This window comes from Glycine max, chromosome 7 (assembly GCF_000004515.6).
Source record: "Glycine max cultivar Williams 82 chromosome 7, Glycine_max_v4.0, whole genome shotgun sequence".
Lineage (NCBI taxonomy): Eukaryota > Viridiplantae > Streptophyta > Magnoliopsida > Fabales > Fabaceae > Glycine > Glycine max.
In genome coordinates, this window is record NC_038243.2 from 2,460,844 (window position 1) to 2,486,676 (window position 25,833).

Below are 25,833 nucleotides of genomic sequence, written 5' to 3' on the forward strand. Positions count from 1 at the left end.
CAAAAGTAAAACATATTCTTTATGGGTTTTTAATAGTAATTTTAGTAAAAAATATTTATGATTAACACATTATTGAAATAAAAAAATTATCTTTGGATAATTTTTTAATACTAACTATTTATTTAAGATACATAGTTATCAAAACTCACTCTCTTTTTTTTATCAGCCAAAAGAAATCTTATATTAACAAAGTACCAGTGGTACCATAACAAAATACAGAAAAACGCTGTAAGCAAGTTTTTAAAGTCTTGGCACACGTAAAAATAAAATACAGGAAGAACCTAATATTTTAATGTTTAGCCAAAGCCCTTGACAGAATCAAACCCCATAAAAATGTGAAACCTGTATCTATATTTCAAACAGACACCCAGCTTGTATCAATTGAAAAAATATATATTAAAGTAGACGTACGACGGTAAGAGTAGAATTATTCAAGAAATAAAATCAGAAACGAACATCAGATTTCAGAACACTGAACCCCCTTCAATTATTAGGACTTTGTTGAATTGAAAGGAACCCTTCGACTGCCCAACAAAATTGACCAAGTTGACCAACCCAACTTGCACAAAGCAATTTAACGATACGTTCCTTGGTATTTATTTTATAAATATCATGGCATGAAATTTGTTTTTAGTACCAGCATCTTATTCATTTGGATTTGGGTTTTGAGACTATTTTATTTAGAATCTATGAAAAAAATAAATAAGTATTGATTTATATAATTAGTTTTATACTATCATTCAATTATAAACTATCATTAAAAATAATTGTTTTGCTATTTTTTTACAATAATTGTCTTATCATTCATATTAACAGTCATTTTTTAGTTAACTGAAAGTTTTTCTTTTATACCGACAATATATACATATTAAACTATTACGTATAATGTTTTTAGACAGCGAAAGAGATAATATTTTTTATGTAAATATTTTCCTGTTTGGACATTATCATGGTTTCCGAAATAAGTCTTGCATACCGTGCCATAAAGAAAGTCTTGATAAAATAACTTGACTCTTCCTCGTAAGAAATACTATACTCGAACCCAAATCTAACTAGCTAATAGCTATGCCAACGCTTTCTAGACAGAAAAAAGTTTCGTTTTTTTTTTTTTTTTAAATGAACGAGCCACAAATTATGCATATATGTATTTTTCTTTACAAGTATTTTTTTTTAAAGTAGAAAAGGAAAACAAACATAATATGAACATTTAGTACAAGGAATGTTTTAACATTTTCAAGAAAATGACGCGAAAATAAAACCTTCTTGTATTCAATAAAAGACAACAAATATAATTAAATATTTTTCTTAATGTTAGCTTATTAATAAGAGAGTATATAACACATTTATTCCATTATAGGTGAGAATGAAACTTTTTTGTGATAATTAGCTATAAAGTTATTAAATTTTCTTATAGTAATTGATCATAAATATAGCTTTATGTAAAAAAAAAAAACTAAATATATTTTGTAAAAAATAAGCGAGAATAAAATATTTCGATACTAAACATCACCTAAATCTTAATGCAGTATTTTCCCATTTTTAACTTTTCGTTTTTTCCTATATGAATATTCTGATAATCTAATTAAACACGAATAATAGAACTCGCGGTACAACAATTAAAAAAGAGATAATAAAGCTTTTGTAATACTTTTTATCTATAAAAATAAAACTCAGTTACTAGAAGATTTATAACAAATTAGCAACTTACTCAGTTAGACCCTAGTAAACCTTTGCAATTTTATTGTTGAGAAAAAGTAAATCTGTCTCAGCACATTTCTTCCATAATTGTTGATAAACCATGTTCACAACTGCATAAACTAAACTAAATTACATTCTTTTATTGAGAAATATTTAAATTACACTACACTTTTTGTTTATTCAAAAAGTTACACTTTTCTTTTTTCTTTTAGATAAATTGGGTTTAGTACGTTTCAATTTAAACAAACTGCTTAAGGTAATTTTTTTCTTCTTCTATTTCTGTGACTTTCAGCAGCAACTAATATTTTATTATTAACTTAAAGACTTTGAAAGATGAAATGAAGACTTTGAGTAAAATTAAAATCTCAAAGTTTTCATTCAATTTCAAAGACTAGTCTTCAAAACATTAATATATCATTCAAAGTTAGTTGTTGAAAATCTTAGAAGTTAAAGAGAATCTGTTATAAAAAAAAGTTAAAGAGAAAAGAAAAGCACCCTTAAAAAATCCATTTACAGCTATATTTTATGATATGGTATTGTGGCACATGATAATGACAATTTCCTGGTAAACAAGTTGTGTGCTTTTCTTTTTCAAAAAATAAAAAAAAGTTGTGTGCTTTTCTTTGATTTGCAGATCAGAACTTATGGGGAAAATAAAATAAAATAAACTTCTCCCATATATTATTAGCTTTTTTTATCTATCAATATTAGTAATTTTTTATTTACAGTGGTTAGTGAGAGGGATTCAAATTCATATACTATTAGCTTATATATAAGTTAAAAAATCAACTTGTAGAGAAACTAAAATAATTTAACTTCTTCAAAAAGCTATTTTTAACTTAAGTATACGCTAACTTTAGCTTATAAAAAAATTATTTAATTTTTCTTTCTTATTTTCTGTTCCATCAATAACTTTATCCAAACATCTTCATAAACATACTGATATGGGCCATCCTTATTGATGATTTTGCTGAGTAGTCAAAAGTCAAAATATTTGGTCATTTCTTTATGTTAATAATATATTTTTTTATTGATTAAAATCTCTTAAAAATTATAAAAGATAATGAATCCTATATCATATTTAATAATCTTTTCTCATGATTTTTTCATAAATTTCAAACAATAATAAGATATATGTTAAGAAGAGTATGTTGCCAATACTCTTCTTCTTTCAATTGTACTAATGATCAAAAAATAAATAAATATGTTAAAAGTATGAAGTGAGAAGTTATAATTATTAGTAATTAAAAAGTTAATAGTTAAATTTAAATAGTTATCTAATTCAATATATATATATATATATAATTTTAGTATTAGCTTTTGTTACATCAATAGTTTTAGTATTAGTTAATCATTTTTGCTCATCTCCTTATTGATATGGAGCCATCCATATTGACCAGCATGCATGATATTTAACAGTGTAACTTCTCATGGCTGCTGCCTGAGATGAAGGCTCTAAGAGGGGAATCTGAGAGGACCACACAATTGCGGACCCCTAAGATTTTCCCTTCTTGTTTCCGTAGTTTGAGACATTTGTCCCCACTACCACCTAAAATTAAATAAAAGATTGATTGCGTATTCAAGACTTCAAAGATATTTCTAATTTGTATCTGCATGGCTTGCTTTCACAACATAAATATTCCCCAAAAAAATCAGGATATGATATCTTCTTGTTAGGCATTAAGCTAAACCCAGGTAGGCTTGCTCAGAATAATTCAAACCAGAAAATAGGTAGAAAAACAACAGTAACATTGTGAGAGAAAAGGAAACATTGATTAGAAACCAGTCAAAGCCATCAGATAACTAAAATCTGTCACTGACATCTTCAAAAAAATAGAAGAAAAAAAAATCTCCACAAGACATCACAGACTATATTAAGATTATTACTAAGTAGTAATAAAAACACAAATTAGGATGTAAGCAATCACAAGTTTGTAACAAAGTACAAAATCAAACTAAGTAGTGAGGATAGGGGGGAGGTAGTCAGCTTTGCCACCAAGAATGCGAGCCTTGGTGTCGGGGAAGAATTCAAATCCTGGCAGCTCAGTGACATCTCCTTCACTGGCAATCCCGATGGGGTAGCGGAGAAGGTGACCAGGAAGGTCATGCTCAAGTGACTCACTAGAATACAGATCCCAATATTTGTCAGCAACTTGGTTCACCTTATTAATGCATTCTTCACTTTCTGGCTGGAGGAAGGAGTCATGAAGCATGCCAAGGTGCTCATACCACAATGACATGCGGAAACCATGGATCTGGCCACGTGCCGGCTGCCTGGTAGCCAAATGATAGGGCTGATAAGCACCCATGGCAATCTCAGAGTCCCTAGCACCATCCATTGACCTTTGGTTGATGTTGGCAGATCCAACGATTATGTATTCGTCATCAACTGCAAGGGAAAGAAACATATATAATCTTGACAATAATGATAAAAGTATAGAATATTATGGCTTCAGAATGTAAATTATTTGTAAGATTGTTTTCAAAAACAATGACAGTATAATTTTCCAACTTACCTATCATCATCTTGGTATGAACATAAATCATGAATCGTCGGGCCTCTTGGGCTCTCTGATAATCTGAATCGGGATCTGGTTGTTCAGAAGGCTCATATTCTCCTGGTTTCTTCACTTCCCGGTTGCCAAGGCAGAAGAATGTCAGATAGTTTCGAGGATCTTCCTCGATTCCCTTAGCTCTGAGTGCCTGAATAATGTCCCTGTACATCATCTCCATTGTTCTCTTCTGCCAGTCCAATATTGCCTGAACTGATGCACTTTCTGGGACACCCTCTGGCCACATTGGGACTACAACATACACAGCAAACCTTTCCCCAGCTTCAATCTTGCTAACAATCTTGAGTGAAAGTTCCTTTGGGATTAGATGCAAAGCACCAATGTCTGCAGGCTTAATATCATCAGCACTCCAGGCAAAAGAGCTTCCAAGGAAATACTGATTTTCAATATAGATGAAGTTCTTTGCACGTCGAATAGCATTAATATAAGCATCTTGAATACTACGATCAATGATATTATCCTTCCCACTAATAAGACCAGCTCTGGCAGCATCTTCAGGAGTCTCTGGGAACCCAAAAGCAGCCCCACCATCAATAGATCTAAACAACTGAACATTCCATGTCTCATGATCTTCAAGAAATGTTACTGGGGATGGGGAGATAATGACATCTTCAAGCTCTCTCAATGGAACAAGTACATCCTTCCCACCTTGCTTTCTCCATCTTTGCTCAAAGTTGAACAAAACATCCCAAGCTATGGGTCCTTCAAGCCGGGAGTGAATGTCATGCCAAGGTTCCCTGGGACCACCTTTTGTGATTACAGCACCAGGAAAGTTAGGCTGATGAAAATCATCATGGTGTGCTGTGTCCAGGGTTCTGAACAGTGAGTGGAAGGCAGTGTCGTATCTTCCATCACAGAGGTCAATACCCCCAACAAAACTCACAATTCTTCGCCTATCTGACCCTCCACCTGGCATCGCACCGTCAACCACCACAATCTTCTGGTGATGAGTAAACATGGTAGAAATTTGTAAATCCTGAACAATGCTACCACCATCATCAGGATTGCGGGGGCATAAAACACAATGCACCTCAGTGCCATCAAAGAACTGTGCAGTTTCTTCATCGTGAGTAGCCATCAGTCCATCTTTTTTCAACAAACCAACTGATGTTCTATCATCCCAAACAAGCATCAATACCTTAACACCTTCACTTGCCTTTTTCTTGAGAAGCTCACCAAGTGTTTGGTCTCCCCCAGGCTTAGGCCTCCTAGAATCCCTTACCAAGGAAATTTCAGTATAAACAGACCAACCAGTAATGTATATGAAGTGTTTAGCATCAGTGATTGCATCAAATATATCCTCCCAACACCTATGAGCCTCATAATTCTTGCCTCCAGCAAGAGGTATTTTAGGTACAAAATTATCAGGCACATGAGCATCTTGGTACAGAGATACCTTACATCCTTGCCTCTGTGAGAAGAAAGTATAGGGAACTCCAGGAAATTTAGGACTTCTAATGCCTCGAGCCCAGTTGCGGTCTTTTGTGACATCAAAATATTGCAGCTTCACATGGATCTTTGAACCCTCATGTATTGGGTTTTTTTCCTCATCCAATATTTCAACCCACCTGTCTATTTCCTCACCATCCAAGACCTCCGAAACAGGCACATAAGCTCTTCCAATTAAAGTTGCCCCAATAGGATTATCATCTTTCACAGTGAATACAATATTTGAAGCCATATGGGCACAGTAAATGTGAAAAGACTCATACCATCTGGGATTAGTATGTTCATTTTCTATGATTCTAGTCCTTCCTACTCTTGCTTTCTCCAGATCAATGGTTGCATAGAGTTTAGTAACTCCCTTTCCAATACCAACAGTCTCCTCAAAGTTTTGCTTGAGCTGTAGCAGAAAAAGAATTAAATGAATCAATAAGTGAATAGGAAAATAAAGGAGCAAATGTAAAGCAATTGAATATTCTCTTTTCACACATGCACATATGTATGTTAATATTCGTGAGTAGTCAATGATAGTAATATGCCTGCAGTGATATGGAAATGAAGGGCATGGGGGAAAAGGTACATAATTGAAATGAATGTGGCTTGCCAAAAAATAATTAATAGATAAAGCCAAACATTTTGGCTCACGCTTAAAAAGACTGAATCCAGCTCTGGGAAGTAGTTATGTCACTAAGCAAAATCCAAACTAAAGCTCTAACATGGTCAATTTTTTAATTAAATAAAGCATGTGTAATAAAGGTTACATAAAATAAAATTAATGTCCACGGAAGTAAAGCACCAGTTGAATGAACGAGGTAATTTCAACTAAAGGCCAACAATTTGATTCATGTTGAGCAAACAGTTAAATCACAATTTGTAATTAAGATTTGTTTCCAGAAGCCTTGAATAGGAATACTAACATAGATCGTTCTCATTTTAACAATAAAAGCTCTTAAATACCAGCACAATTCATTTCCAGATTAAATTGACAGACACGTTTGTAAACAATTTTGGCAGTACTAGAAAAATCACTCATTGCCACAAAAGTTGAAACCTGATTGCAAATTTAAACCGATTAATCATTTGCACCGAAGTTCACAGACATCAGACAATCTCAAAATCAAAATTGCATCGTCTTCAATTTCCTTTCCCTTGTGATACATCACACAAAACAGTATCAGGAGGAGTTTCTTTCTTCATTAATATATTATGTAACATTAATACTAATAATCAAACAATTCCCGGATCCATCAAAGGAAGCAGCGTCCATTTTGAGCTCAAATCCACTGATCCAACACCACCAAGAGACTTCTTCGATTTAAGAATTATCAAGGCAAATGGAAACACATACAAGTTGAAAATCCAAAAAAGTGCAACTCAAAAGTCAAAATAAAAAATTAAACGACCAGATTCAACAAGATCCAGATAGTCCTAAAACGAATACCTTGCTGAAAAAATTGCCGCCACCACCACCAGCATTGAGCCTATCAACCTCGAAGATGGTGGCATGGAGAGTCCCATGAAGCAGAATTTGCGCCATCTCTCACCTGCCAACACAAATTCAGAGAACCCCACTTCGCATCAGATCACACGAGCATGTAAAAAACAGTTGCAAAAGCAGCCCATAAAAAAATCAAGCGGAATTTACGCGTATGGCACACAAAGATACAAACTTTGAGAGATGAAGGAGTAAGATCAGATCGCGGGTTGGATCAAAACGGCTTAGAAATTGAACAAGAGTGCTTCAGAACAGAAATGGCAGTAAAAGAAACAAAGCGCGGGGAAAGAGAGAGAAGAGAGAAAATACTAACTCGCGAAGAGAAAACGAAGAAGAAGAAGAGAGAGATCCGAGAAAGGAGCAGTGACAATGGAAGTGAGTGAGTCTCTCCTTTTAACAAGGGAAGATTGAAAAATGAAAAGCATGCATATTTCAACTTTTTTCACATTATTGCATAATATTGCAATCTATTCGCTTCGTGTTTGTGGGAATGCACAGTCATCTCCTTCACTTGACTTCTTCTAGATGTGCTCTATTTTTTTTCATTATTTTATTTTATTTTTCTCATCTGCCTACATTAATTAAAAAAAGAGAATTAAAATTTTATAAAAAAAATGTCTTTTAAAATTTAATTCAAATGTATCACTAAGTGTATGCATGAACTATCGCATAATTATTTTAGTTTAACTGATTTTTTCGAGTTTGAGTTCAAAATTATCACATAAATATTTATGATGAAAATTTTGTTATATATAATAATCTTACATAAATCAAGCAAAGTAAAAGTTATATCCAATTGGATGAATGATTGGGATAAATAAATAAATGAAACTACTATAATAACATCTTTAGCGATATATATTTTTTTTATCACATTATTAATCTCAACGAATGAGTATTTATTAATTTTATTAATAATTAATTTTTACAATAAAAATTTGTGTAGCTAATTATAATTGAGTCTCTCTTAATTATATAATTTTTTATATGTCTTAATCACATTTTTTTCATCCACAAAATTCAAACTTAAAATATTACCTAAAAGATTCAAATTTATATCAACTTCAACCAGTACCAAATGTTAGTATACTTTTTTGTTCAATGGAACTAGATCAATGATTTTGGTATAACTTTAAAAAAACTTATCTCATTTATAAGAATGGACTACTATATATGAATAAATACAGTAAAATACCACTGTATTTTTTAAATGATTATGTTTAATTAGTGTCAAAATTTCCTATTAACCCCTTTTAATTTTGAAAGTGAGTCGCGATTATTTTTTTTATTTTTCATTATCTTTCAAAATTTTAAATCATATAAAAAATGGGAATCTCTATTCTTTATCTTTAGAAAATTATTATTGTTTTAAAATAATTTAAAGCAAATACGCACTCAAGAATGACTGATTTACAGTATTAATTTTAATTAAAATCAATAACTATTTAAGCTAACTATTCAAAAAATATATTTTTAATTAACTCAAACTTAATATTATAAAATATTTCCATATCTTTTTTCTTCGATCATTTTAATATACTTAATTATTAATTTCTATTTCAATAAGAAGAGGAAAAACTTGCATAGATCTATTTAGGCTAAAATATACAAATGATCCATTAACTTAATTTTTGGTTCTCCTAATTTCTAAAAGTTCCAAAATGATTTCTTTATTTAATTAGTGATAAGTTAGTCATTTCAAAAAATGGATCATTCTTAATTTTTGAACACAATTTTGAATTTTTTTTAATTGATGCAAGATGTAAAATTTATCTTATTATATTCATCTATATGAAACTAGAAAAATTAACTAATGTTCAATATAAAAAAGGACACACACAAGGAAAATACATGAAAAGTGAGTTATCATTCAAAAACCTAAAAATCTAATGTTACATTTTTTTTATTATTTGTGAAAGTTATTTTTCAATACGAGTTTTATTATATTTATGATTTTTTTTAATCAATAATTGATTTTTATAATTTTCATATAAATAAATTTAATAAAACAAGTTTTACATTATAAATCCATTAGAAAAAGGTTCAAAATGATGTTCAATCAATTTTTGAAAATGATTACCTTATCATGAATTAAATAAATAAGAGGATTATTTTAGAACTTTTAAAAGTTAAGAAATCAATTTAGAAAAAAAAATAAGATAAGAAAACATTTGTATATTTTAGTCATCTTTTTACTATTTACAAAAACAATGTTACAACATTTTTTAATTGAGGGAGTAAATAGTTTAAAAATATATGTCCAGAAATATATTTTAAATCCATCAAACTAACATTATAGGTTAATTCGAATGGGTTTGAATTTAAATTCAAATATTGTAAATAAAAAAATATAATTAAATAAAAAACCTCACTAACATTGAATAATAAGTTGCGGTAAAAAATTGACCAATAAGATTTTTTTATAGAATATTGGGCACCAATTAAATTGACAAATAATTTACTTCTATAACATGATAATTAAAAAAGATGAAAATATAGGAAGATATTGCTCGATGATCATTAAAACAGGAGAAATAATGTTTTTTTTTTATGTATTCCCTCTTCTCTTTTTTTTTTGTGTGCAGGACAAACAATATAACAATCAAATGAACCAAATTTGGTAAAACTTGGACCACCATGCATCCGATTTTTTTGTGCGTGTGTGAAAATGGGTAATTCGTAGGAAGATATAAATGTGTGCACCGTTTAATTTCAAAAGTTCTTAAAAATAACATAATTGATGATATATTTTTTAATTTGTAAATATCTCGTTATATCTAGTTTATCAGTAAGGCTGAATTAGTAACAAATATTTTGAAAGAAAGTTAACACTTAAAACAAATAAAAATTTCAACTATTTTAAAATAATGAAAGCACGTTATTAGACATCGATATAAATCTTTTTAAGTTTTAACACATTCCTAATATATTAAATGTAATATTTTTATAATTAAATTATTACTCAACAAAAGTCATAGACGTTGCATTCAATATCATTCTGGAGTAAAAATTATTACAGTTTATAAATAGGAGTAGATACTAGTGGAGACCTCTTACAAAATTAAATTAATTAGTTATTGGGGATCTAAAAATAAATATTTGCAAAACCGTGTATCGTTAATTGCAAGAAACCACGATTAATATACTCCATATCGGTAGGAAAATAATTGAATTTCATGCCTCACTTTTCAACGCTCTTTGTTTGCTGAGTATTGACTCATCTCGATCGAATCCGTGAGTTTGAGTTTTGAAAAGTAGTACTACTATGAATTTAGATTATATTTTTAGCCTTTTCATTCCGGTTTAATATACTTATTTTAAAATAATCATATATCAACAACAATAATTTTTACTTGATAAAATGTATAACTTTAATTTATTTATCACCCTAACATTGCTGGAAAATATCGTTTAGTAATGGTAATGATTAATTTCTGTCTTTCAGATGATATTTTTTCCTTTAATAAGATTTCAACTCAAAATCTTATTAAAAAAAATTTAATTTAATATGATTTTAACGAATGACTTGTTAATATATAATTTTATAATTTAGCTGTACATAGTAATAAAACTATATCATATAATCAAATTAATTTAATCTACTTGAATATATTATTAAGTCTTGATTCAAATTTAAACAATTAATTTAATCAACCTATACTATGTCATTGTCGACCGCTGCGTTTCAATTTGGTTGGATATCAATTAATTAATTCGGTGGCAATCTATCTCTACACGCGTCTGCATAAAATACAGTGAAAACAAAATGTTAAGAAAATAAAAACACAAAAACAAAAAGAAAGTCGTACGATAACGGATAATCTTAACATAATTGATGAAGATATTTGTTAGCTTATTATGATGCTTGACACCTTTTGTTCAAAAAAACGATGCTTGACACATTTGCAAATCATCACAGTTTCATTTTTCTTCCAACTCTTTTGATAAACTTACACTTGGAAGGAAGAGAAATATTGGGAGGAAAAAAAAGGGAATAATGAATATCATAAATGACGTGATGAATAGAAGGATGAAAAAAATAGATGAATCTGAGAAAGAAAGAAAAAAAAAGACAAGTGTATGTTAAATATTTTTCAAACTTTTATATCACAACTCTAGCAATGATAAATTTTATCTTTTTAACTTTTCAAATCCAAAACACGAAAGGTTTTATGAGGTTGCAAGCTTCAACCTAAGTGCCTTTAATAGCTTGGCAATGAAAGAGCTCTTCATTATCAAATAACTAAATATGGCTTATTTTTCTTATTTGTACTAAATATGTCTGATTATATCACTTTATATTTATTAACTAACTTATTAACAATATTATCAAATATTTTTAATCCAATAAGTTAGTTTGTAAGCTTCTAACATTTTAGCTCATACCTTATAGTTTATAAGTTTTAATTAGCTTATAAGTTACTTTTATCAAGCACACCCTTAAATTTAAAAGTAATTATTTTTATTTTTAAAAAATTAAAAAATTATTAATTTAAATAAAATAAAATAATGTATACACATGAGCACACTCCCGTTTAATTTTATATCTTCAAGAAAAGTAAAAGGAAAGGAAAAAGACACATAAGTGTAGCCCAATAGCTAACCCCGACTTTGCCATAAACCCAAATAAAAGTTTTGACTTTTGAACGAGTTCGCCCTCTACTATTTCGTGTGGACCTAAACAATCCTCTACTATTTCATGTAGTGAATCGTTATAAGCCTTGCTTTCTCTTGACACGAAAGAAAGAAGAAGAAAAAAAACACGAAGCCCCCTTCTTTCTTTAATTTTTTTTTTCTGGGCTAATGTGGCATTTTTCACTTGGGTTTGTTCTTTAGCCCTGTCCCTTGCTTGGGAGGGCTCTTGCAATCTCCAACAAAAACAAAAACAGCTGTAAGATTGAGATTTATTTTTTAAGGGTTATTCTGCTTCTTTGATAAACAAATTGAATTTGGCAGTCTTACCTACCTGAACCTATAGAGTTTTAAGGTTTATTTAATTCTATTTTCATTTCTTGTTTTTATTTTTTATTTTCACTTTTATATTATATATAAAATATCACCTTATTTTTAACCTGTTTTCTATTTTTAAATTTTTGTACATAAAATGGAGATTTTATTTTTTCTGTTTTTGGTATAAATATTTGAAAATAGGAACACATTAAAAATAAGGTGACAATTTTGCAATTAAAAAATTAAAATAGAAGTAACATGCCCTTTACTCCATTTGCCTTTGCCATTTTCACTGTTCTCTGAAAGAAAAATAAACGTACCACAATTGTCAGTCACATACTTTTACATTTCCAATGGAAAGTTCTCAAATTGATTATTAACTAGCCTGATTGTTGTGGATGTATCACAACATTAATCAAGATCGAGACGAAGGAATAATGGTGCTTCTTTTGTTGAACATTACCGCACAACCATTACCAAGCAATTTTTATTAAACATTATGTTACATTAAATCAAATCTCAGACAATTAGCTACTATATATGATATATCAAAACCTTGTCCTTGCTTATGGATTATCAATCACGATTTTTCATCTCTATAAATTACTTCACTTACCATTTAAATACAATAACTATGAAAAAAAGCTTCGCTGGTTGAAATATCTGTCACCTAAACCGGCCGGTTGTTATATATTACTATTTGAATAAGGCTGGTATCACCAAAGACTTGTCTTGTTCCTATTCAAACTAATCAATGCTATATTAGAGCTAATTATAGACAAACACAAAATAAGTGTCTTGTTAATTGATAGATACAGCTATAGGACCATGATCATTAATAAAAGAAAAAGAACATGCAAATTAAATCTAGGTTGAGAGAAAAGTAGGCAAAAATAAGTGGCAGACTTGAAGATGGAAACTAATGTCATTAGGTTTGGGATCCTAGATCAGGACTGCAACTTAATGTCTCAAGGTTGCAAGAACCAAAGTCTTGAATTGGCAGTGTATAGTTTGTAAGATATTATTTTTCCCTTGATATTGGTTAAGAAGCGGGAGATAGCTGTCAGGATCATGCATCAAAATATAGACAAGGCAAAGCGTTAGGCCAAGAATGTCCAACGAAGCCAATGACCCTAATTAAACAAGATTGACCCTAAACACTGTAGTGTTACTACCTCTCTGACTTGTGCTTAATGGGTAAAATGACAGGGTGGTTGATCCCCTAACGTGGATCTCCTTCCACTAGAGAGATGAAAAGTGGCTAGCACTTAGCACGTACAAGCAATGTAGTTAAACTTGAAACGTTTAATTATATATGCATGTGCAAATGTGTGATACTACCCCAACTTGTAATAAAGGGCACGCACACACCATGGTAGCTATGTGGAACCATGCACGTTACAGTACTGGGGTGTTCAACCCCGCTTGATTCTTTATGAAGCCATAAATAATGCTACCTCAAATGCATTATGGCACTCGATGTTTACATCACATGAGCTGTTATTTTTTCTATTACAGTTAAAACACGCACGCTATGAGCTCAATTATTGTTACAACATGCCACTTTATGCAACAGGACCACTCTTCTCTCACGGCAAGGTTAGAATAAAATGAAAAGTGACAATACTGAATACTAATGATGAGAACATGTAAAAATAATTACAATTTTTCAATTTGAGCTTTATATAATTCTTGAGATATTGAGATTTATAAGACTTAATTAGATAAATAGTCTCTTAATTATAATTAAAAGTTTAATTAAAAAGTATAATTGTAATGTTTTTAAATAATTAGAGGATGTGATTGAATTTTTTATTAACTGAGATATCCAATTAAAAAATTAAAGGATCTAATGGTTGGATCTATAAGTAGTTGATTGTATTTGTACATCATTTTCCCAAGAAAAACAAGCTCGCTCTCACGCCCCTGCTTGCTTTCTGGAGACTCAACTTCATTTTCCTTCAAAAGAAGCATTTGTACTGACAACTGAAAAGGTGAAATTAGACCAATGAGTGTGCGCTAGTTAATATTGGGCAGAAGATGAAAAAAGCAATAACAAAGTCTGAAACAAAATGCGCAAGTGAAGGACTACGCTATATGCATAGCATGCTTAAAAATTCACACATTTATTATACCTCAACATCTATAAGCACGTAATTTTATTTGAACTCACTTAAACTTTTATACTAGCTCCTGAATTGTGCACACATCTTGAGATACACAAAGTGATGTGGAATGAGAATAGTATTGCAATAGGACAATATATATAGGTTGGTCTTGACACTGCAAAATACACAAATTAATAATGGGTTCGGACGTGTATCGATCATTTTTGTGTCCTTTTGTCCATTGTATTTTGGGAGATAATGCAGCCTTGAAAATGTTTATGTTAACTTCTTCATTATTCTCAAAGAAATTAAAGCTCAGATGAATATGCTTCGTAGTGGATCAGCGGATGTAAAAACCTAGAATCATATTCTTCAACCCTGAAATGGAAAAACGGTCCTATCTGTACTCATAAACCACAATGCATAAAATTTAATTATGGGAACCAACTGCTGCTGAGTTATGTATATCTGGAACTTGGACATGATTTTTGGTATATATATTCAAAATTACAGAATGAATTTTGTATTTTTCATGAGATTTATCCACCTCACTTTGCCAGCCTGGTATATAGAATAAAGGAACTTTCAGAGCAAGGACTTTAGCGGTGGCCACCTTGATGCTCCTGAACTGAAGTATTGTAAAAGGACAGGCAACACACATGTATACAAAGAGAGAGCAAACCAGTTTAATTTCTAGGCATTGTCAAGGTAAACTTATCAACTAATCAGAAATTGTGGTTGACATGGTTTTTAAGATAGTTGTTGTAAAAATCAATAAATTTTATATACATAATAAGTGTAAAATCATTATTTACACAGTCAGTGTATATGCTATTTTCTGTCTCTCTCTTAATATAATTATGTAGTATGATATGATCCGCAGTCTCTGTAGTTATGAATTATATACTCATCTTCCTATACTATAATATGGTTTGAAGGTTGAGCTTTATAACTTGGACAGTGATGTCATTATCAACGAGCCAAGCATCTCATGATTTGAAAATTAATGCTACTCAGGTAATTATAAGGTCACTGACAATCACAGTCGCTGACATGTCATCTACATAGCACTTGATAATGGACCGCTTGAGTAATGGGAGTGGAGTGAGATTTGAGTCTGAAAGTTCAGTCTCTTATTATATTATAGTAAAGAAAAACTGAAATGGCAAACTTTTGAGCCAACCAAATAAGATAGCAGTTTGTGTTTTTGACCTTTTTATTATCCTATAAGAATAATGAAACCCTTACTCAAATTTGAATTATCACTATTAAGGACGTTCCATAGAATATCAGCAACATTGGTAATTAATTTGATCCTTTGGTTTACCCTTGCAATGTGAAAATCCTACCAAACCAAAAATCACGTGTCCCTTAAGTGGAAGTAACCTTAAATTACTGAATCATGACCCCATGCTTTATAACTGGCATGACTTTCACATTCTTTGTCACAAATTCTATACACCACTCTATCCCCCGTTCTCTCTCGCCCGCTTTGGTAAGGCAAGATAGTTCTGGCCAACATGGTGCAATCAAGGAAATTCAGAGGTGTGAGGCAACGCAATTGGGGCTCTTGGGTTTCTGAGATTCGTCACCCATTATTGTACTCTCATCAAACTCATCTCACTAAAGATTTTCAATTATTTATTTGTTTCACTTCTCAATTTTTTTTTTAGATTAGTACCATTTCCTTCTCTTTTAAATAATATATGCTTTTGTACATTGCTTCCCCCATGAAACTTTAGCCTCTTATATTAGTTAAGCAAGATTTTAAATTGCAAACACGGTCACGATCCCAGTTTCATCACGATTCTTGATATTGTGAGAAACTGTGGAGTGCAGACAAATGTAGAGTTAATTGCAATTGCAATACGGTCGCACAGAGACCCTCAAAACCTTAATGTTGCAGCTGAAATTGTAGCTGTGGACCTTTTTTTAAAGCCTTAAAAGATCTTTGTAGTATCTGAATTAATTGGGAGGACACATAAAAAAAAAAGTGCATTGAATATGAGAGTCTTACTTTGCAATTTGTGATGTTTGAATAGGAAAAGGAGGGTGTGGCTTGGGACATTCGAGACAGCTGATGAAGCAGCTAGAGCATATGATGAGGCCGCCATTTTGATGAGTGGAAGAAATGCCAAAACAAACTTCCCAGTTGGTGAAAACCAAATGGGAAATCATAGTTCAAGTACTTCATCTTCCTCCACCACTACATTGTCTGCAGTTCTGAGTGCAAAACTTAGGAAGTGTTGCAAGTCCCCTTCACCTTCCCTCACTTGCCTGAGGCTTGACACTGAGAATTCCCACATTGGTGTGTGGCAGAAGCGAGCAGGCCCTCGTTCTGACTCAAACTGGATCATGATGGTTGAGTTGGAAAAGAAGAACAACAAGGGTCCTTCTTCTGAATCCGAATTGCCTGTTGTTGTTGTTGATGATGATGCCCCAGAGAAGGTAAAGCCTGAGGAAAGCACTGGCTTAGATGAGGAACAGAAAATGGCCCTACAGATGATAGAGGAACTTCTGAATAGGAATTGAATTGAATTGAATTGAATTAGCCCCATCATCCCAACATGCTTTTACTTTCACGTGGTGCATGCAAGGAGTTTGCAAGTTCAAGTCCCCTTCTCTAGTCCCTTTCACTTCGTTTTATTTCTTTGTTTGTCCCAAATAGGAGATAGGAGAGTGAGAGAGCTACTATATTCATTTCGTGAGGAATAAGGATGTTTAGTGTCTGTGGCTCTGAATGTTTCCCCATGTGTGCGTAACTCCCTACCTACACTTCTCGCTGTGGTTAAACTTCATTTCCTCTGTCAAAAAAACTATTCCTTGCTTTTCGAATTTTGAGTGTGTTCCACTCCATGCATAAATTTTGTATCATCCTATTATTAAATCAATCAAATACTGCATTCAATACCTTTTAGTTTCTATACTGACATTCATTGATAAAATGCAAAATGATTTCATTATAAATCATTAATTGATTTTGGATGCAGGTAAGTTTCTTTAGAAGTATTTTTAAAGAGAAGCAAATAATGAGGTGATCTTTTCCATAAAATAAAATGAGTTTCCCATTAAACAATTTGTGTAAACTCTCTTATCTAGTCTCTCTAAAATATGAGACAACATATACTTGTTAACTAATAATTAGCTAATAAGAAGTTAATTTTAACTTATGAAGAAGTTTATTTTATTTTTTTCTCCTAAAAGTGTTTTTAGATAAACTTATCTAAAGAGACCTTTAAATTTTTGTCTTGGCTAATATCGTAAGTCTAACATTGCTAAAAAGACTAAGTTAACAGGTTAAGAGCCTAGTAGGAACCAAATAAACGAGAAATTGTTAATTAAGTGGTTCAAGACAACAATTATTGCTTCAACTAATCTTCATATGACATGTAATTAAGTGTTATTGATTTTTTCTAGTAAATAAAAAAAATTAAATATGTGTCATATGACAATATGAGATTTATTAATGATTTCTTAAAATAACTATATGATTATCACATCAATCAAGAGGGTTTAATTCAATTGATTGAATAAGATATACGAATGTTATAAATTTTTTAATATTATTTTTTATTTATATTGATTAAAAAAATAATTATCACATCAAATATAAGAAAATGACATTTCTCAAAAAAATAATCCATACAATTTTATTTTTTTGAGAAATGTTGCTATAGTAACCCTTCAAATCAATTTATATGAAACATGCACGATTCAATTATACAAAAGAAATGTGACCTTGCTTATATGAGCATGGTTACAAAACGACTCACACTCGCAATCAAATAAAAAAAAACAAAAAGAATCACAAATTAAATTGATTACGAAACATCATGCATGATCATGATTTTATTCACCCAAAATGACTAAAATTATTCCTATTCCTTTGTTGGTCATTAAATCAAGGAAAGAAACATTGTTGTCTTTGATGTGACAGTCATGTATAGGTCTAATTAATTGTCATTCATGCATTTAGCATGTCAACTCAACTTTTTCAGTTATGTTAGACAACATCAACTTATCAAGGGATTAAATAAGTTGATGATCTTTAATTTAGGAGAACGTTTTGTCATTTTTCTAATTTCAATAACTAATTTAACTCATTTTTATAATTTCAATGACAAAATAAATAATTGATTCACTCTTAAATTCTATCTAATTAAAATATTCTTATTCTACATATGACTAATTATATTATACAGTTATTACAATGGATTTAGTATTTCATTTAATTTTTAGGGTATTGCTAAAGAAAAGGAATCAATATTTTTTTGTTATTTGAAAGTTGATAAATAATGTAAGACAGAAAATTTTCAAAAGTTAAAGGAAACACAGGAGTAACATTTTAGTATATTTTAGGTTTCAAGAGATATTGTATGTTTTTTTCCGGTAGAGTAGGAATAAAAAGCAAGAGACATTGTGTGTGTTTATTTTATTTATTATTTTATTAAATATTGAAAATATTATTAAGATATTTTATAAAGACATTTATTTTGTGAATTAAAAGATTGGTTTCTTGAGCCTCTACATACATAGAGAATATGCACTTCAACATAACATATACTCCCTCTGTTTTTAAATAACTTACGTTTAACGTTTATTTGCAGAAATCAAGAAAATTAATAACTTTTTTGAACTTTGATGAAATTGCTCGGCCTTTTCTTATTATAATCCTATGAATTCACTTTTCCAATACATTAAAAAAAATACATTGATTTATCTTTTCTTTTAGAGAAAAGAAAATACATTGATTTTATCTATTCACCAATAGCTTTTATTTATGTTTCTATGCACCAAATTACTGGTAACGATCTCATCTTTGAAAGATTCAATTATTTATTTAAAAATGTGTAAAATAATTAATGTGGGTAAGGGTATATAATTGACTTAAAATATTAATATAATCTTAAACTTTAAAAATGATAGATAAATAGAAATATATATTTATTTTCCAAAAATCTGAGTTACAGAAAAACGGAGGAAATACTGCAATATATGAGTTAAAAACATATTTTTCACACTCTCATTTCTTATAATTATTAAAAGTATAAATTAATTATTATAATAGTTAAATAATTTAAATTATAATGATAATAATTAACTAATAAAATTGAAATTTCACGATTTACTAAAATATAACTTAATTCTTTAAGGGTTTTATTTTTATGGTTCTTGTTGTGTATTAACTTTTATATATCTTTTGAATTAAAATATAGCTAATAAATTATTATATGAATCATTTAAAATTAGATAAATAAACTTGAAAAAAATAGAAAATTTTCCTGTAAATTTTTTCAACTCAGATGGGAGTGAATTCATTTTTCATTTTTACTCTTCTAAAACGGCTCGTCTTCAAACTCATCACACGGATGTGATGAAGGCGAGGATGAAGATAATCAAATATGTATTTTAATGCAATTTTAACTGATAATTTTTAATCTAGCTAGTTGGCATATAATTTTGTTCAAATCATAAATATCACACCATAACAAGGTAGATTCTCCCAATAAAGAACTCATTTTAATATATTTCGGGGGTAGATGTTACCCGCAGCCATATATGGATACAAATGCTTGTTTTATATCTCTACATCAGATCTAACGAGGGGCTGAAGCACGGCAAGGTATTTATGCTTATGCTTGGTCATAATAAAAGAAACATTGGTAATTAAAGTACAAATAGTAGAACATATATATGCTAATTTCGTAGACTACGAAATCGATAAACTATGAAGCCACTAATTGACGGAATTTAAGTTAATACCGACAGGTGAAAGAGATATATTAATTAGTTTTCAAATTTAACATTCCTGCAGACAATTATAATTAATTAATTAATAATTAGTGCTAAAAGACAATATTTATGTATACATGACTGATAAGATTTTTAAATAAAATGATTGGTGGATTATAAAATGCATTCTATAGCATCCGGAAAATCAATCGAAATTCTACCAGGAAAGGAAAATATGAGCAAATAATGTTGTTGTGGTTTAAGAAAATCCTTAATCGACCCCTTGCTAAAAAATACAAGTTTAAGAAAAATGATGAGTAGTTTAAGTTTAATGCCGGAAAGCTGTAACACGAGAGGAGACGACATGGCTTTCACGTTTTCCTTCCTAGTTAAAGTCATTCACTCATGGAAAGATGTCGAGGTTCATCTATATTCTATACAAAGGTGTGAATTATGTAACAACCCCATGTGGTAGAGATTTATATATAGGCCAGGTTCTTTAATTAATTTCAAAATATTATATTTAAAATGATTTTCAATTGATTAATAATATCAAATATCTTTATACTAATAGTGAATGAAAATCAATAAAGCAGGACTAGCTAGAATTTAAAGGATTCGTGCTGCTTTGAATCGCCCCTTCGATGCAATTGTCATTGTTACAAGATTTTAAACACTTATAATATAGATTCACTTACTTGCTGTTTTATAAATAAACTAACTTGTCCTAATGTTTTACATTTTTGTTACTTTTTTAAGTATCCATGATACTCGTAAATATTAAAAAAAAAACTAAATATATTTTGTGACCTCATAAAATTAAAAATATTCAAATTTCATTCTTATAAAATTTTTATTACATTTTTTTGTTCTCATCAAATTAAAATTATCAAACTTTAATTTGAAATTAGTTGATATCAATATAATATTTTTTATACCAATTATTCATATAATTAAGGTTCAAAAGTTATACATGTAAGTTTGGATATCATAATCTTATTTTAGACAACAAATGATACATTTTAGTTTTAGAATAACAAAAAATATATTAAAATTTTTACAGAAATAAATTTTATGAGAAAAAAAAATTTCAACCTATTAATTTTTTTTTACACATATCCACTTAACCAGTGGGGTTGGGGTTTTATCAGACGGACGCCCGTTGCCATCCTAATTAAAGAGGAATTAATATAACCATATTTGCTTTTTTCTTCTTTTTGAGTCATAAACAGATAAATAAAAGTAATGAAGTGCCAGAAGCTTTGAGGCTTGAAAACGGTGTTGGTTAGAACCTCAACAAGAAGAAAGAGACTCTTCAGTGAATATGATCCTTGCGGTGCTGTTTGCCAACGCTGAGGGCAATATACTCATCGAACGGTGCGTTTTGATCCATCTTTTTTCTCTTCTTCCCATTTCCAATTCTCATTTTTGCAGTTATACCAAAACCCCATCATTTTCCCCAATTCCCTTCCAACAGCTCGATTTTCCCATGCTGCGATCTAAATTGAGGATCAAATCATGCTATTTAGATTGGACTCGAAATGGGTGTTTGACTTGGATTTTGTGGGGATAATATGGTAGTAGTTAGCATAGTTGTTTTCTGAAAACTTTTGAATAAGGGGCATTTGTCTCTGTTTTCACAAGTGCGTGCAAGATTAAGCTTAATTAATTATGTAGTATTAACTTTAATCCCTTTGTTGATTCATACTGCCATGTCATGCTTACATAACATACATGTTGATTTTCATTGTTGCAGTTTTCATGGAGTTCCTGCAGAGGAGCGCCTGCACTGGCGTTCATTCTTAGTCAAACTAGGAGCTGATAATCTTAAGGGTGTCAAAAACGAAGAGCTCCTAGTTGCTTGCCACAAGTCAGTATAGCATACTCTTCTCTCATTTCATGCCTTGAAAATTTATGTATCTGTGTGCTTATGTGAATTAACAAACTGAATAACAATAGTTACTAATTACTGTATTAGAATAGACCTGGTATTTGGCAAAACAGCATTTTCGGATGCTGTAGTTGGTAACAGGAATATCAGAAATGAATTGTAGAACAGTAGAAGTGTTCTACACGACAAAACCACATACATGCAAACTTGGTCCATGATCATGATGTTTAACAGTTTTGGGAAACTACAGTCATCATTCATCACAATCACAAGTTTATCTTTCACTAACTACCTACTATTGTTCATTCATATTCCTTGCTGTAGAAAGTTGCTTGTCTCATTCTTATATGATGCTATAGTACTCATTCGTTTTCTGTGCATCAGGTCAGTTTATATTGTATACACGGTGCTTGGCGATGTCAGCATCTATGTTGTGGGCAAGGACGAATATGATGAACTTGCCTGTACGTATTCAGGGAATCGGTATTTTATATTTGTTGATTGTAAAATAGAAGTATGGAAATGAGTAATTTTAGATGCTTAGCAGAGGATAGACTCCCTGCTTATCACTTTGTAGATCAAAGTGCTGACTGAGAAGGGCATATTATGAAAATGCGCATGAAGCTACTAGCTCATTTTTGTCTTGAATCTTGACATGAATATGCTTCATTGATTACACTGGTAACTAAGCTTCTTTATTTAGATTGCCACTAGTAAGTGGGATATACATAGACCTGTGCATAGGATGATAAGAAATATTAATAGATTATCTGTGATTAAAAGGAAAAATGAATAGTAGATGCCCGAGTTAAGTTCAGTAATGGAGAAAACAGTGGAGTAAAATGAGAGTTGTGGAGAGAGAGAATTAGATGCAATTATTGAAAGATTGATTTCAATTTTATATTTTTTTTATATAATCCTGTAATCTATATTAATATATCTGACAGAGATCAAGATAAGATGAGATCATAGTTTTTGGGACAAAAAGTAAAGATGAAAAACTTTCCCATCACTTTATTATTTTGATTGATAATACAAATATTAACTATTGCTGGGAAACATTCCTTTTCTAGAATTTTTGTTAGAACAACTAGCAGTCATGTGAACTGCTAAGGAACAAATCTTGGATTCTCCATTTAGTGGATGCTTTTGCTTGGCTTACCAAGAAAATGATTAATCATTAATGACAATTGATATGGTGGCATCTGCCTTTTAAGCACCATTTTTTCACGTAGTGCTGGAAAATGAATATTTCAAGAGCTGTGGAGTACTTTACATTTACGAATCTGCTGCTATTTACCATTTTTTTTTTTGGTTTTTCTCTAGTGTCAGAAGTGATCTTTGTGATAACCTCAGCTGTGAAGGATGTATGTGGGAAGCTCCCAAGTGAGCGCCTTTTCCTTGACAAGTATGGAAGAATTTGCCTGTGTTTGGATGAAATTGTATGGCAGGTAAGGAGTCATGCAGAACAGTTTCGGTTATACAAAATAACAAGAACCAGAGTTTTTGAACTTTTTTTGTCAATTTACTCAATCTGATTGCCTTTGGAACTCATCAATTAATGACTTTCATGTGATATATCATATATGTAATCATAGGCATTGCTCATCTACTTATCTAAATATGATGGTGTCATCTGTTTTACATTAGGCCCATTAATTAGATTTTATCTTCTTCTATGCATGTGATGGGTGCCCTAAATGGCTTTTCTCAAATGAGAGGAACAGTGAGAATACTGTTTTTCTCAAATGTAGGCGGCCATAACTCCACTGCATGTTCTTGTGTACTGTTTCTGTTCTAATAGTGCTCCATCTTATTAAAATATAAGAATTTATTTTAACAAAATCAGGGGAGAACTTTACATTACCAGTAGACACTTCAATCCTATTTTCATCTGTTAATTACATACACAACTAATCCAAACATATCTAACTACTACGTTCCAATGTTGCACAGCACATAGCAGTTTCTTCTTGATGCTTTGCTTGACATTTTCTGTGTGTATCTTTTGAAGGGATATTTGGAAAATACAGAAAAGGATAGAATCAAAAGACTGATAAGGTTAAAGCCTCCAACAGAGTTTTGATTGAGTAGTCCAGAGCAAGTCATAGTTCAATGACTGGTCTGAGTCCTGTGGGTCATAGTGTGGCATCCTGTAGTTGGATATGGGCAAGCAACCGAAGATTGTGCTGGATGTATGCGCTTTGCAACGATTGTATTAAAATCTTCTCAATTTTTAACACTTGTATTTTGTAGCATTCCCAAATTCTGTCTTATAATTTGCTTATTTTGCCCCTCTTTTATCCCTTGCTATTGTTTGCTATGGCAATCATGTTTTCATTTTATTGAATGAGAAATTTTCATGCTTGGTTAAAGAAATCGTATTTCATTTCAGTACAGTACCATTTCAAAAACACTAGGAAAGAATCTATATATCTATTTATATATAATGCTAAAGTTCTATTACAATTGTCGCATACACTTTCTCTAATGTTTTCTTTTAAAATTTATTACTTTATTTAATATGCTTCTATTAGCTTTACTTAGATTTGTGTTTGGCTTTACATTTTCTTGGCCTTTCAAATTATTATTAATACTTTTTTCAAACAAACACCAATAAGAAATGTATTACTTTTTATTAAGCTGTAAAATAAATGCTTATTTTATTACGTATATAAATAAATCTTAGATATAGGAAAAACATACATTATTATTCACACATTTAGCTGATATACTATACATCTTTTTCAAGACCTGAGCGATAACAATTACGTATGATCATTTTTATTTTTATTGTTTTTTTTTAATGTTGGTTTCAAGCTTTATTTCATCCTCTCTTATTAATTATTGTAAACATTACACAGCAGTATGTATTCCTTCGTATATACTGTTGATTCTATGTAAAGGTTAAGACGAACATTAAATTCATGTGGGACCATAATTCTAAACGTTTTTTATTTTATTTTATTTTGTAGATTTTTTTAATTAATTAGTAATATATTTAATTATTGTATTTCAATGATATAATTAATTAATATAATTTTTAATATATAATGTAACTAATTAACTAATTGTAAGAATAATTATTTGTGAGTGATTTTTGTATTTTTTTAGTATTTATGATGTTTTATGGTTAAACAGATGGTTAACTTCGATAATTTTCATGTAAATGAATCTAATAGTATAAGTTTTACATCTTAGCTGGATTTTAAGGCTTGAAAAATGTGTTTGAAAATGTTAAAAATCATTTTTTGCAATTGAATAGTTTTCTAATGATCTTTTTTGAATATATTTTAATATGAATATGAGGTTTATTTTGTATAAACAATGCATTATTTGTATTGTTTTTCTTATGAAAATGAGATTATTTGATACGAACAATCATTCACTCACTCCCACTGTTTTCATTTTGATGAATTCAACGGTACCAATTTTATTATTCTACAAAAAAAGAAAATTACACGTGAATTTTTTAAAACAAACATAGTTAGAACCATACAAAAACAAACAAAAGGGAAAGTTATTGCCTAAACATATTGTTGGAGCATTATTTATCACGCTTCATGACATGTTGCACGCACAAAATATATACTTTTTAACATGAGATCAATTATCCTTCAGCAACACTTGTGTCACATATTAACAACATATGAACATCAAATGCAAATTTGTGAATACCAAAATTATTAGTAACCTAAAATGCAAAAATATTATCTTGACAACATTGTGCAATGTAATATTCAATTCATATGTGGAGTGAGGAGGAAAAGGACAAAATACAATCATTTGTAGAGTATACAACTCAGCCCGATAAAAAAACAAACTTTATATGACACAAAAAGTAAGAAAGAACAAGAGTAGGAAACTTACTTCTCGCAGAACTAAGACATAACCAAAAATTATATATTAGCCAAAATCTTTATCTTGTATGATTGTCCGCCA

At 30.4% G+C, this 25,833-nt stretch overlaps 3 protein-coding genes across 6 annotated transcripts; 2 read left to right on the plus strand and 1 right to left on the minus strand.

The window, feature by feature from the left end:
* Window positions 1-3,374: 3,374 nt before the first annotated feature.
* LOC100794849 (phospholipase D alpha 1) lies at window positions 3,375-7,703 on the minus strand. Of its 3 annotated transcripts, none has more exons than NM_001353411.1 (4): window positions 7,523-7,703; window positions 7,156-7,258; window positions 4,215-6,114; window positions 3,375-4,087 (listed from the first exon to the last, which is right to left on the minus strand). In NM_001353411.1, the coding sequence occupies exons 2-4, from the start codon at window positions 7,249-7,251 to the stop codon at window positions 3,654-3,656; spliced, it is 2,430 nt and encodes an 809-aa protein (NP_001340340.1). In that variant the 5' UTR covers window positions 7,252-7,258; window positions 7,523-7,703; the 3' UTR covers window positions 3,375-3,653. The 3 variants fall into 3 exon arrangements, with proteins under 3 accessions (NP_001340340.1, XP_006583126.1, XP_014633165.1); XM_006583063.3 differs by having other exon boundaries at window positions 3,450-4,087; window positions 7,385-7,676; XM_014777679.2 differs by having other exon boundaries at window positions 3,450-4,087; window positions 7,360-7,676.
* Window positions 7,704-15,726: 8,023 nt separating this feature from the next.
* Window positions 15,727-17,148, plus strand: LOC100796962 (ethylene-responsive transcription factor WIN1). The gene is made up of 2 exons (XM_003528287.4): window positions 15,727-15,867; window positions 16,310-17,148. Exons 1-2 carry the CDS (start codon window positions 15,788-15,790, stop codon window positions 16,797-16,799), a joined length of 570 nt encoding a protein of 189 aa, XP_003528335.1. The 5' UTR covers window positions 15,727-15,787; the 3' UTR covers window positions 16,800-17,148.
* A 4,024-nt stretch (window positions 17,149-21,172) lies between these two features.
* Window positions 21,173-24,289, plus strand: LOC100306313 (uncharacterized). Of its 2 annotated transcripts, none has more exons than NM_001249953.2 (5): window positions 21,173-21,377; window positions 21,757-21,870; window positions 22,276-22,355; window positions 23,218-23,342; window positions 23,906-24,289. In NM_001249953.2, the coding sequence occupies exons 1-5, from the start codon at window positions 21,325-21,327 to the stop codon at window positions 23,975-23,977; spliced, it is 444 nt and encodes a 147-aa protein (NP_001236882.2). In that variant the 5' UTR covers window positions 21,173-21,324; the 3' UTR covers window positions 23,978-24,289. The 2 variants fall into 2 exon arrangements, with proteins under 2 accessions (NP_001236882.2, XP_014632800.1); XM_014777314.3 differs by lacking the exon at window positions 21,173-21,377 and adding an exon at window positions 21,426-21,577 and having other exon boundaries at window positions 23,906-24,194.
* The last annotated feature ends 1,544 nt before the right edge of the window (window positions 24,290-25,833 follow it).

Excerpts from the sequence above, each read along its gene's own strand:
- LOC100794849 (NM_001353411.1), bottom strand. The coding sequence starts at position 7,251 with ATGGCGCAAATTCTGCTTCATGGGACTCTCCATGCCACCATCTTCGAG. Across the intron at positions 6,115-7,155 it reads GCGGCAATTTTTTCAGCAAG|CTCAAGCAAAACTTTGAGGA; the intron begins GTATTCGTTTTA and ends TTTCTGCTACAG. Across the intron at positions 4,088-4,214 it reads TCATACCAAGATGATGATAG|TTGATGACGAATACATAATC; the intron begins GTAAGTTGGAAA and ends TTTCCCTTGCAG.
- LOC100796962 (XM_003528287.4), top strand. The coding sequence starts at position 15,788 with ATGGTGCAATCAAGGAAATTCAGAGGTGTGAGGCAACGCAATTGGGGC. Across the intron at positions 15,868-16,309 it reads GAGATTCGTCACCCATTATT|GAAAAGGAGGGTGTGGCTTG; the intron begins GTACTCTCATCA and ends ATGTTTGAATAG.
- LOC100306313 (XM_014777314.3), top strand. The coding sequence starts at position 21,519 with ATGCTATTTAGATTGGACTCGAAATGGGTGTTTGACTTGGATTTTGTG. Across the intron at positions 22,356-23,217 it reads CGAATATGATGAACTTGCCT|TGTCAGAAGTGATCTTTGTG; the intron begins GTACGTATTCAG and ends GTTTTTCTCTAG. Across the intron at positions 23,343-23,905 it reads TGGATGAAATTGTATGGCAG|GGATATTTGGAAAATACAGA; the intron begins GTAAGGAGTCAT and ends TATCTTTTGAAG.